The sequence below is a fragment of the Rana temporaria genome, chromosome 8 (genome assembly GCF_905171775.1).
Source record: "Rana temporaria chromosome 8, aRanTem1.1, whole genome shotgun sequence".
NCBI lineage: Eukaryota > Metazoa > Chordata > Amphibia > Anura > Ranidae > Rana > Rana temporaria.
In genome coordinates this window covers 160,552,885-160,567,194 of record NC_053496.1, presented here as the reverse complement: position 1 = coordinate 160,567,194, position 14,310 = coordinate 160,552,885, and the positions used below count along the sequence as shown (strand labels likewise).

The following is a 14,310-nucleotide window of genomic DNA, read 5'->3' as shown; positions in this document are numbered from 1 at the left end:
CAGGGTAAAAGTAGACTTATACACTTCACAGTAGACAATCAGGTAATGACGGGTGAGGAGACTCAGTTTTACGTGCGCTGACTTTTTAGCATGCTCTGTGACAATATAAGTAATCAAAACTCAAAAAAAGTTTTGTACAGGGAGTTATTATATTGGATCACTTACCAGACACATGGAAGGCTTGGACACAGCTGCCACTGACAAAGACCCTGCAATGATGTTCTGCAAAATATAAGCAACATGGACTTTATATGGAAAAAATGGTGGATCTGTGGTTTTAGGCTTTGGCATGTGGATGGAATTGTGGCTCAACTTATTGCACAAGTATACTGATCTGAGCTGTTTGCTATGAGACAGACAGCATATTTAGATGGTTAGAAAAAGCAGCTCACTTTTTAAGATTTATGTTATTATGTATGACAAGGGTTTACTTTAAATAGCTTTTCACCCAAAAATCATCTCTATTCTATGAGGGTGTGCATTTTTATAGCTGGATATCAGATGCTCCTCAGGGGAGGTGCTTGGTGTGTTTGGCAGCTTCTATGGCATGATGCCTGATGTTTATGGTAGCTTCTCAGAGAAAGCACCTGATATGTATTGTTTTAAAGTATACTGTATTATATTGACACCTCGCAAGTTAAAAACATCAAATGGAATATATTTGAATGGAACGAGATTAAAAAACTCTATAGAGGAAAAAAAAACTAAAATGATTCAATAGTGTACCAAAAATGATGCGAAACCATTGTAGAGATGCTATAAGCAACATAAAACGTGAGCAAGTCTTGTGTCCTCTATGTGGGTGGAGTCTGAAGTGGTAATAAAAAAACAAAACATCAAATGTTCATTTATTGCAAACATTCTAAGCATTTTTTTCACTTACAAAAATAGCTCCCCAGAATGAGATTCCACTGAGCTTTGCAGTTAAGGATGCTGTGTACAAATGACCAATACCCATGCCAATGTGTATGATGCCAACAACGATCAGGATAATCTAAAATCATAACAATGAGACAGTTATTTTCCATGCTGACTACACTTACAATTTTATAATTTATACATAAAAAATAAGTAACAATGGTTAATTAATATATATATTCATGCAGTAGCATGTGACAATGAACAGAAGATACAGTTGTAAACCACCTCTATTCCATGAGGAGCCCATAAAGCCTACCTAGCCATGTCCAACTGAGAGCAGGTGATCATAGTGCATGCAGATCTTTTTTTTTTAAATGATGGCAAAGACTTACATAAAAACTTACAGATTGGAAAATAGTAAGTTCTGCTAGAGAAAGATTTGCTCAGACCTTGCAATGTAACAAGCTGATCTTTAGCCAGTGGCAGTGCGTCCATAAGGGCGCACAGGCGCTGCCCCCTCTATCCTGCCGCACCCTTTTTTGGCACCGGGCGCCTGAATTACAGCGGTGGGGTAGTTTTTGAAGCACCTAATTAGAGCCATTGGCTCCAATAGGCGACAAAAAAGGTGAACTGCGAGCGATATGCTTGGTGCTCGCAGTTCACCCAGCTGTGTTAGAAAAGCAAATGAATATTTGAATATTTTGCTTTCCTAACACTGAACTGCCTCTCCGCCAATTAGGTGCTCGAGTCTGTTACTCGTTACCTGATTGGCTGAAACAACAGGCGCTGTGAACAGGCGTCCAATCATAGGAGAGGACGGAAGGAACAGATGGGAGAAGACATCCAGGGGAAGCATAGAGGATATCCAACAACGCTCGTGGGCAGGGGGCACACTGGCAGCATTTGGGGCACAGTGGCATTTGGTGCACAGTGGTAGAGTTTAATGGGCACAGTGGCAGTGTTTAATTGCAGCCCCACTGTGCCCATCAATGTTTTTTTTTCAGATTTTTTCAGTTTGTTCACGCCCCCCCAAAATGTTGAGCACCAGCCGCCACTGTCTTTAGCGGATTCTTTTACTACTCAATCAAACCCTGGAAGTCTAATTTAGGATTGTATGGGATCTATTTTAGTTTAGATTGTATTTAGTTAGGAACAGTGCAAGGAACTGTGGGGTTCCCTCCCTCTGATGTCTATGTCTTGCAAAATGGCTCAATACTTTCTTAGACTACATTTTAGACTACATTTTCTGATAAAATGTTGCCCTAATATTCTATATATCACCTCTACACCCTCTACTACTATATAATGCAGATCCCCATTCGATCTCATCCACACATTGTTCAAAGATCTAAAAGTTAAAGGTTGGGGCCAATCGATTTCCTTTACTAGTTTAATGATCAGCAGAGTGGACTTGCCCCATTGTGTCACAATAAATCAGGCTTATTAACCACCTCTTTCACCCTCTTCCTTCCCAGATCAATTTTTAGCTTTCAGTGCTCTCGCACTTTCAATGACATTTACTCAGCCATGCTACACTTTACCCAAATTTAATTTTTATAATTTTGTTCACACAAATAGAGCTTTCTTTTAGTGGTATTTAATCGCCACTGTTTTGTTTTGTTTTTTTTGTTTTTGCGATACAAGCGAAAAAAGAGCAGAAATTTTGAAGAAAAAAAATATTTCCACTTTCTGTTTTAAAAGAAATCCAAAAAAATCAAATTTTATCATAAATTTAGGCCAGAATGTATTCCGATACATATCTTTGGTAAAAAAAAATCCTGAAAAGTTTATGATAATAGGTTTCTTTGAACATTATAGAGTCTACTATCACTGAAAATTAATCAATCCTGACGGCCTATCTCAGTTCTTGAGGCCCTGAAATGGTGGGACAGTACAGATACCCCACAAATGACCCCTTTTTTAAAGATGACAGTCCAATGTATTTAGTAAGAGGCATAGTGAATTTTTTGAAGTTGCAATTTTCTGCTCACGATAATTTTTTAAAAACTAAGATTTTTCTTTTTTTTTTTCTACTAATTTGTCATATCAGCAAGTTATTTCTCACAAATAGCATAGATGAACTTGTAATTACTGTACACAAAATATATTCTGCTACTCCTCCTGAGTATGGCAATACCACATGTGTGAGGCCTCGTACACACAAGCAAGAATATCGTCAGGAAAATAAATATTTTTTTTTTCTGACGAGATTCTTGGCAAGAATCTTTTGCCGCCAGAGTGTATACACAGACCTTTCAAAAGAACCGCGGTTCTCTTGAAAGGCAATAACGCGGTGACGTCATTGCGTACGACGAGCATGCGTTCGTCATATTCAATGCCGTTGCCGCCATCTTGCTTCACCATACCTATGCCGTGGAAGCTACCGCGCATGCATCAAAGTCATTTTGAGCATGCACGGGTTTCTACGGCGACAGGTAAAGATACACACTCTCGGGTTTCTTGTCGGGAAACAGGACAAGAATCTCAACGAGAAAATAGAGAGCAGGATCTCCATTTTTCTCGTCGAGATTCTGGCCAGATTTCCAGACGAGAAACCTGAAAGCCTCGTACATGCTCGGTTTACTCGGCAAGAAAGCTCTGCCAGCAGTTTTCTTGCTGGTTCTTGCCAAGTAAACCGAGCGTGTGTACGAGGCTTGAGACTTTTCCATAGCCTGGCCACATACAGAGGCCCAACATCCAAGTAACACCGTCAGGCGTTCTAAAGGCATAAATTACACATTTAGTTTTCTGAGTACCTATTACATTTTTGAAGGCCCTGGAGCACCAGGACAAAATAATTATATGTGGCAGATCTGTCTGTGATCATCACAAAATAAACAAAATGAAAATGTTGAGTATAATTTAAAGAAATTAAAACACACTTCAGAAAAACAGGTTGCTTTACTCCCAAAAGACTCCGGTGGGATGTAGCTCCCAATGATGGATTAGACAATCCAGAGATTCAAGAGGAATGGTATAATTTCTTTAATGTCAGTGAACAAAAGCTCCTGGCACTCATGATCTCTAGAAGGAAAACCAAATTAAGACTATTAATTGCTAACAAATACAAACAAAGAATAGTTTATAAATGGCAGGAAGAAATAACAGAGGGGAACATAATATCTAAGGAATCCTCTATGGAGAGAGAACTAGCGTCTTTCACACAGACTCCTAACCCTCGAACACCAGCGTGAGGAGGTAGGAGTAACACAGAAATAATAGGAATGAGCCCAACCACACACCCCATCCTCAATACCGATCTAACAGTGGACCAGAAACACCCCAGTACAATCTCCTAATGTACAACAGATATGACCCCATTAGACCTCACACACCCCCACAGAATATGGGAGGACCATCATACTATAGACCATGAAAAAAAGGGGTGGAGATAAGGGCCGTCTATTTTGAGCCACCCTCACTGCGCGTAGCTGGAGAATAAATGTGAACTATGGTGATATTTATAAAATAAATGAATAAATTAATAAATATACGAGAGCTGCTGCTTTAAAAATTATAAAATCAAAAATAGTTAATTGGTTAATACGGATGAGGAAGCCATTGTGGATTCACAACAATCATCAAGAACCTTGGATGTCATACCCAAGAAGGATACTATTAAACAAAGTACCAATAATAAAAAACCAAAGCTTGATCAGAGCTCATCTAATCAAGCTCGAGGAATTGGTACGAATATTGGTAAAAAAGATCATTATGCCTCTCAGCAGGCATCACCTGGACCTTCAAGGCAGGGGGGAAATTGCCAACAATATGGTCACCAATATCAGTCCCCTCGGACCCCACAATTTTATGGGAGGAAGGATCAGTGGGACTATCCCCCACACCAGAATTACCAACAGTGGTCCCATCACCCGCCCCCTCTAGGATATTATCCAGGACCTGAATATGGACATATGGGTAACAGATTCCAACCCTTGGTAGAGGATTACCATAATGGTTATTACTCTCAACAGCCTTTTTTAGGGCATCGGGGGAGGGAGAGGCGGGACTCCGAAGAGGAATCCACAGACCAGGAACAACAAGGGAGGAGACAAGCATGCCACTCCGAAATTTTCGCAAAGAGGACCAGAAACTTATCAAAGAGAAGACGGGGATGCAGGGCAGGCCGAAGGAAACAATCCCAGAAAACGAATGAGGGAAGTGGAAGCATAGGAATATTTAACCTGAGCAAGGTAGCGCTGAGCCCGAAAGAGCTCAATGTCCTCAATACGGGTTTAAAATGTGCTCCTAGAAGAACGATGAATAAATTCGATGTGTACATGGACACACAGAAATTCATCAGGACTCTTAATTTAAAAAAATATTTCTTGAGCCATCCTGTAACGTCTTCTATGAATAGTACCATTGTGGCAACGAAAGTAGATAGTGGACTTAAGAATAAATCATTATTCAATCCCCAGATTTCCAATAATCATTTTATTGAGGTCTTCAAACAGTTGGTACTCAAAGATATTGAGGAATTACCTCTGAAGAAAGGGGTTAACCCCCGCTATATCAAAGAGAGCATTGAATCTTTGGAGGACAAGAAGAATGTTGTGATCCGACCAGCGGACAAAGGGGGAGGGGTGGTAGTCCTAGATAAGGAGTTCTACTGTACCCAATTATCCAATATGCTGAGTGATACCTCCACATATAAAAAATTACCATCAGATCCTACCGAACCTTTTAAGGTACAACTTGATGCGTTGGTAGATTGGGGATATCACATTGGAGCTTTAAGTCTTAAAGAGAAAAAATACTTAGCTCCTTCAGCGTGTAGGATACCGGTGATCTACACTTTGCCGAAGATCCATAAGAATGAAACCATTCCACCTGCTCGTCCAATAGTCAACGGGATTGGATCAGTTACAGCCAGACTGGGAGAATATCTCGATAGGTTTCTTCAATTGAGTGTGCGGACCACCAAGGCATGTCTGAAAGATACCACTGACCTGCTACAGTCCCTGGACAAAGTGAGCATCAAGCCTGATATAGACATCTTTTTGGTGACAGCCGACGTGGCGTCGCTTTATACTATTATTCAGCATGATGATGCCGCACTGGCATTGAACTGGGCTCTTAGCAGGAGGGATGATTTATCGCACATTCAGAAGAGATTTATGGGACATGTATTAGAATTCTGCATGTCCCACAATTACTTCTGGTTCGATGGCTCTTTCTTTTCCCAGCAGGTTGGCGTGGCTATGGGGGCTAAGTTTGCCCCCAGCCTCGCCAACCTGTTCATGGCTGAGTGGGAGGACAGGCACGTTTTTCATAACCGGAGACCCCAATTATTATTTTATCGGAGATTTATAGACGATATTTTATTTATATGGGAAGGATCACAACAAGAAGCACTCCAGTTTCTGGGAGAACTCAATAATAATTCCAATAATATTAAATTGGAATATACGATCAGTGGAAACACTGTTAATTTCTTGGATGTGACTATTTAAAGAGAAGAAAATAAATTAAAGACTAAAGTTTATTTTAAATCCACTGATCGGAACAGTTATTTGTCCATTAATAGTGGACACCATCCAGCATGGATTAAAAATATCCCTAAGGGACAATTTTTAAGAGTTCGACGCAATTGCTCAGATGTCACTGACTATCTCTCACAAGCACAAATACTCAAGAATAAATTTGTTCAGAAGGGATATGATGAGCCAGCTTTGAATACTATGATTGAAGACATTGCTGTTATCCCTAGAGAAAAATGCTTAGAGAAGAAGGTAGAAGAGCCAAACAATAATCAACACCAATGCGGGTTCCTGTCTGGGTTTCATGCCCAATATAGGGAGGTAGAGGCCATTTTTAAAAATCATTGGCACATTTTGGGGAAGGACAGACACCTTGCCGAAATACTTCCGAGTCAACCACGATTCATCTACAGGAGGGCTCCTAATTTCGGTGATAAGGTGGTCTGTAAGATTTTAGATCCCCCAGACCAACAGGCCCTCAGAATAGATTTTAAGGGATTTTACTCCTGTAGGAAATGTATCTGCTGTAGAACTGTACAGACAAGTAACAGGGGTAAACAACAGGTCATGAGTAGTGATGGGAAGAGTTTTTCTATTAAAGAATTCATCACATGTAACTCTTCTTACGTAGTATATCTGATCTGGTGCCCCTGTGGGCTACTTTATGTAGGGAGAACTAAGCGGTTATTGCGGATACGAGTGGCTGAACACCTTGCGAATATCAAGAAAGGCTTCGATTATCATAGCGTGTCAGTCCACTTTAAAGAAAAACATAACCAAGCTCCCTCGTTAGCTCAGTTCTGCGGTATTGACAGTGTGCACCCTTCGTGGAGAGGCTCAAATAGGGTGAGAGACCTGTCGCGAAACTCAATGGATCTTCCTGTTAAAAAGCCATTTTCCGAGGGGACTGAACATAGAACTGGATGTGAATTGCTTCATTAGTAATGCTTAAACTATGAGCAGTATATCTGAGACATGTGTATTTACATATATAGGATGATCATGAGTTATGTTTATATAAGGGGGCCAAACAACTGGGCTACCCGTCATGATCATAGGTTTTGATGGGTGCATGCATATGGGGATGATGAAGTACACCCACCTTCATCTGAACCAGAGCATTTATTTGTTTTACTAACTTATAGCTATACACATGTCATTTACAGCTCATGGTCCAGTGTAATACCTTTTTCCAGTATTCATTTTAATATAATGTTTTTAAAAAATGTAATACATTTTTTTTAAAAATATTTTTATTCTTATTAATATTTTTATAATGCATTGATATTTAATACAGATAACAATACCTGCAACTCTTTAATATACAATTTTTAGAATATTATTCATATTTTATATATACACTTATTGTCTAGAGATGTGTTCGTAGATTTTAGAGTGTTATATGATATATATTTTATATATGTATACATGTTATTCATAACTATACACACTATTAATTGGGTGGCTCTTGCGCTTAAATAGTGAGAGTCAATTTACTCTGTGTTTCTGAATTTATACTGCTACATTCTGTATGTATAGACCTAGAGGTGACTTGTGGTCATAGGGACATCCGAAAAGCTGACAGTCAGTAATATTTGGATTGCATCCCTCCACTATGGAATACATTGCAGGCATGTTGAGTATCATACCCCAGTTTAACCACCGGGGATAGACATTGCATTCGATACTAGGCAGTGGGATGGGGTGTAATACACCGACGTCGCCACTGAGGGCCTCCACTACGCTGTGAGATTGGAAGGACGCCAGCTATAGCGTCACGAGGATGATGCTGCTCTGATTGGATGAGCGGATCATCTGCACGCCAGCACGGCTGGGTGGGACGTAAGTCCACTCAGCTGCACCGTGTAAACATCAGAGGGCACGCACCAACACGCGAGTGGAGGGGGGACCCTGGCAACTATATAGAGCGGCACCAGACAGATGGTAAGTAACCCCATGAAGAAATCATTTCGATGAAACATGTCGGGGAGTGATTACTAAAGTCACAACCGCACACCTTAACTTGCTAAGTTTGAACGTGGAATGGTCTAATCTGCCACCAGCTTAATTACCTAAGCAGCGGCTCCAGTACACCTGCATAAGGGCTGTGAGTAACACTTGGGCTATTCGTTGGTCCGCTGTGACCACTAGTTCACCTGGAGGATATTTAAATTTTTTGTTTTACACCGTGTCATTTTTTGGATTTTATACACTGCTTTTAACAAGAGTTACTTTTGTGAGTGCATTCTTTGGGAGATTTGTAGTGTGTTATTAAAAGTTGTGTCACAGTATCACACTATTGTGCTCTCTTTTTTCATTGCATATGGCTGTTATCTTGGAGTTTTCTTTTTGCTTCGGATTTCCATCTGTTTAACTGAATGATCCACTCTATATAAAAAGAAGGAGTTCCATCAACTAAACTGAGGGGGTCAGTTAACAAGCCTGTGTGCCTAAACACGAAAGTGTCAGGCCATTTGTTGTGGTGAGTTTGCATTTCTGATGGGTGGTGGAAGCACGCAGTCACTGTGGTGTGGTGAAAGCACGTATTGAAGATCGGGAAGGATTTTTCTTCTGTTCTCCATCTATGAACTATATACCGTATTTATCGGCGTATACCGCGCACTATTTTGCCCTGAAAATCAGGGCAAAATCGTGGGTGCGCGATATACGCCGATACCCGCTTTCCCGCCATGAGTTTGAATACTGCGCCCGCATATAGCGAGCGCAGTACACTCGTGAATCTTCGGCCAGTCTCGGCGCCTCTCGTACTGACGTCCTGACGTCCTGAGCGTACAGGACGTCAGTGCGAGAGGCGCCCGAGCCTGCCCGAAGATTCACGAGTGTACTGCGCTCGCTATATGCGGGCGCAGTATTCAAAGTCGTGGCGGGAAACGAGCGGGAGGACGCCGCCGAAGGACGCCGGACCCGCCGAAGATGGACACCGGACCCGCCGAAGATGGACACCGGACCCGCCGAATATGGACACCGGACCCGCCGAAGATGGACGCCCGACCCGCCGAAGATGGACGCCCGACCCGCCGAAGACGGACGCCGGACCCGCCGAAGAGGACACCCGACGAGGCCGCAGAAGGACGCCGGACCCGACGAGGCCGCAGATGGACGCCGCGCAAGACATCAAAACTGTAAGTACAAAACAACAAAAAATCTTTTTTTCCCACAGGATTGGGGGCCACTTTGGGGGTGCGCGGTATACGCCAGAGCGCGTTATACCGCGATAAATACGGTATTTTTTGTTCACTTAGGCAGTTTATGGACTATATTTGCCAACCTGGTATTTTTTTATGTAATTTTTGCACGTATTTTTGGACACTTATATATTGTCTCACTTAGAGGGTGGATTATTTATTTATTTTTCACTATGTCACTGTACCAATATTATATGTGTCGATTCATATTCTCACTTATCATTCTGAGCGCTGTTTAATATCACATTTGGTACCTTACTTATAATAGGTAGCACTGTATTTGCATATTAACTATTTTTGATACTATAGACCATATGAACATAATGGTCACCCACCATACTATGAAGGGGATTATCGGGGGCAGAGGATAAGACAGACCCCCTTGGAGGGGAAACAGAGGGAGATGAGGATACTGGGGACCCCCCAGAGAACCAATGAATTATTGGAGACTGAGTGGGGGGCACAGGGGTTATCCACCTCCATACAATACAGGAGAAGGAAGAGTAGAGGTAGCAGAGGAGGGAAGAGAAAAAAAGGTATTTTTAATTTGAGCTTTTCCATTTTTAGTGTGGAGGAACTCAAGGTATTGGAACTAGGTTTAAAATATGCCCACCTATAAGTGTAGGTAAATTCAGGACAATTATTGATTTGCATAAATGTATTATAAAAATGAATATCAAAAAAGCATTTTGCAAGTAAAACAAATGGTACGCAACCCACTGACCCACTATTTGAACACAATGGGTTAAGAAACAAATCTACCTTCAACCCTAAACACAGTAGTAACCAATGTCTAGATGTTTTTAAAATGATGGTAGAACTTGAAGCCATAAACATACATCCCATGAGAGGTAATAGACAAAATAAACAGGGTCTTATGGAATTAGAATATCAGACTAAAATGAGACCCTGGAAATAAATATGAAGCACAACTCCTTAAAAAAAAATCAAGAAAGCTCAAAAGGAATGAATATTGGATAAAAAGAAGCAAGATATCTTATTCCGGATGCATCCACAACTCCCATCATATACCAGGTTCCAAAAATCTACAAGGATTTAAGGAAACCCCCAGGTAGACCCATCATAAATGGAGTGGATTCCTTATTGCCAAGGGTTGGGGAGTATTTAGACCACTACCTCCAACCAATAGCCCAACAATTTCCATTGTATACTAAAGATAGAAGAGATCTCATAAACCACATTAGAGACATTCCTTTAAATGAACATTCCATATGGGCAAGTATTGATGTGGATTCATTGTACACTAATATTAAACAAAGAGACACCATTGAAGTAATAAAATGGGCCTTAAAATACAAAATTAATCTAAAGAGCACACATATTGAATTTATAGTGGATATATTAGAATGGGCAATTATTTTTGGCATGCTAAACTATTTTTTAAACACATTAGGAGTTTAGCCATGGGGGTCAAGTATGCCCCCACTGATACAAAGATCTTCATGAGCAAATGGGATTTGAAGAATTTTTTTTGCAAAAGGATCCCAGGATTAATAACATACAGAAGATATATTGAAAATATATTTCTAGTATGGGAGGGCACTGAACAAACATTAAAAGAGCTTTTACAACAAAGTAATATTAACAAATGTAATATCTCTTTCTCAGCTAATTGTAGTAAAGATAAAGTCAATTATCTTGAACATTTTTAAACAAGGAAATAGAATGGACAAGTGGGTGACTAAAGCGCTAGCCAACAGTGAAAATTAAAAGTGACCAGTGAAAAACAAAATGCTGCTCAAATCTAAAATGTGCTAACAACAAATAAAGGTCTGAATAAAGAATGATGAGCGCAAACTGAAAATCTAAAAGTGAATATAAAGACAGTCCATGGGGGACTGATAACAATCAATAAAGATATGCAGTGAATTCAAAATTAGTGAAATAACCCAAAACTGATAATAAATCCAAAAATAAAAGTCCAAATATATAAATCAAAGTTTGGATAAATCAATCTAGTGTGCCAGTGATAAACAAAACTTCTGCACTTCGGGCATCAATGTGGACAATCTTGATAACTCTTTGCTTAGCCTGGGCTCGCAGTGCGCTTACCTCCAGACACTAGGTCATGCGTGTCAACGAAATCCTCCCAAAAAGAAAAAGAGTGGAAGGGGGGAGGGGGTCTTCAACCTAAGTGGCAAGGAGCTGACTGCAGAAGAAATTTTGGTATTAGAGGGTGGTCTTAAACATGCACCAGTGAAGAACCTTAATAAATTTGAAACTTTTATAGGCATACAAAAATATATCAGGAAAATGAACATTAAAAAATATTTTTTAGGTAATCCAATCAAATATGGATCTTCCACATTGACATCCACAAATCCCATTCAACATAGTACACTCCGCAATAATTCTGTGTTTAATCCACAGGTCAGCAATAATCCAAATATTGAAGTTTTCAAAAAATTAGTCCTTCAGGACCTTGATGGACTAAAACTGAAAAAAGCGAGTGATCCCATACATCTCAAAAAGGGAATGCAGTCCCTGAAAAAACGCAAAGACATTGTAATTAGACCTGCCGATAAGGGAGGAGGAGTTGTGGTTCTATCCAAAGAACAATACAATACAGAACTCCTGAGACAACTGGAAGATACTGAGACCTACACCAAATTATTAGGAAATCCCACCTCCAAATACAAGGAGCAATTGAAACAACTTATTCATTTGGGAGTGAAAGGTGATATCCTGAATAAAAAAGAATCCGTATTTTTATTACCGGAAGTTTGTAGAATACCGATAATATACATCATTCCGAAAATACATAAAGATAAGGTCAACCCACCAGGCAGACCCATCGTCAATGGTGTTGACTCACTCACAGCCAGGATGGGTCAATACCTTGACCAATTTTTGCAACCAGCTATTCAGCAAACCAAAGCATATCTAAGAGATACTAAACATGTTTTGCAGCTATTAGAAGAGGTACCTGTTGTGGAGGGACAAACCTGGATCGCCACGGCAGATGTATCCTCTTTATATACAATAGTAAAACATCACCAAGCTTGTAGTGCTACGAAGTGGCTTTTGAGAAATTATACTATGCTCATTTGCAAGCAACGGAAATTTCTCATTAAATGCTTGGAATTCTGTCTGAAATCTAATTATTTCTGGTACAATCAATCGTACTATAACCAAAGAACCGGCATCGCCATGGGCGCAAAATTTGCACCCTCGGTGGCTAATGCCTTCATGGCACAGTGGGAGGAGAGTGCCATTTATTCCAATACCCCCACTCAATTAGTATTCTACAAAAGATACATCGATGATGTGCTCATGGTGTGGAAAGGTACCAAGGAAACATTTGAGAATTTCTGTGCAGAATTAAATATTAATGATCAAAACATTAATTTGGTGTTCAATATTAGTGACAAATCAGTAAACTTTTTGGATCTAGATATTACTATATCAACCAACAAATTGATTACCAAAACACACTTTAAAAGTGTTGATTCTAATAGTTATTTGTCACTGAATAGCTGTCATCATAAATCATGGTTGCTAAATATTCCTAAGGGACAGCTGGTTCGTATTAAACGGAATTGCACAAACAATACGGATTTTTTGACTCAGGCAGAGTTCATAGGTGCAAGATTTAAAAACAAAGGATACTCAGATAACTTTATTGATGAACAAATTCAATCAGTTGCGGGTCTAGATCGAAATACGATGCTACAGGGAAATATTAAGAAACAGCGGGATATGATGGCCCCTGCCATTATTTTGGATTACAATATTCAGCATAAAGATGTGGAAAAATTGATCAAAAGACATTGGCATATTTTGAAAGAAGACAGGCATTTAAAATCCATATTGCCAGAAAAACCTAATATTGTGTATAAAAGAGCCCCAACCATAAAAGACATTTTGGTGAAAAATGTGGTTGACCCTCCACCTAAGAGTGGTTATACGTTCTTTAATACGAAGGGCTTTGTTCCCTGTAAATATTGTTATGCCTGTAAACATTCTAAAGGTCCTCAAAAGAAAAGGACTGAGTTAATCTCCACCCATACAAATGAATGTCATATCATTAATGACTTCATTAGTTGCCATACTGAAGGGGTGGTATATGTTCTCCAGTGCTCCTGCAACTTGCAATATGTAGGAAGAACGAAGAGAGCATTAATGGTTCGAATAAAGGAGCATGTTGTTAATATAGAAAATGGCTTCCCGAAGCACAACGTTAGTAGGCATTTTGCGGAGAAACATAATAAAGATCCTAAACAACTAATGTTTTGGGGGATAGATAAATTCAACAAGCCATGGAGAGGAGCCCATTTGGTTAGGACAATAAGTCAGAAAGAATCTCAGTGGATTCACTCTTTAAATACTTTAGTGCCTAATGGGTTAAATGTTGAGTTCGACGTCAACTGTTTTTTAAGCAATTTTTAGTTGTTTTAGATTTCTGGTTTAGAATGCAATGATGTGATCTATTCATTGGAGGGGGATTCACTTGTAAACGCAAGGGGTATCACTCACTCCAGTCTAGTCCAGTACCTCATTCACAATTCAAGATTTTATGTATTTTACATTTTAATATTTTAAATTTTATCTTGAAAGGTTATTAAAATTTACAGACTACCATCAATTAATAATTGGATAATGTTTAGGACCCCATTGGTTAATTGTTATGAAACGTTTATCTATTCAATATTGGTGTCCTTAGTCTGTTATCTTGTCATTTATATACATATTTTATTTTGACAAGTTTTAATGTGGGTTTTACATTTAATTGAATATAA

The 14,310-nt window shown here is 39.6% G+C and overlaps 1 protein-coding gene across 1 annotated transcript in view; it reads right to left on the bottom strand.

The window, feature by feature from the left end:
* The window catches only part of LOC120909291 (membrane-spanning 4-domains subfamily A member 8-like), a 44,156-nt gene that overhangs the window by 16,055 nt on the left and 13,791 nt on the right, over window positions 1-14,310 (bottom strand). Inside the window, exons 3-4 of the mRNA XM_040321036.1 lie at window positions 884-994; window positions 166-222 (exon numbers count right to left, since the gene is read on the bottom strand). Of these exons, the coding sequence (XP_040176970.1) occupies window positions 166-222; window positions 884-994 (168 nt within the window). The remainder of the gene's footprint in view (window positions 1-165; window positions 223-883; window positions 995-14,310) is intronic.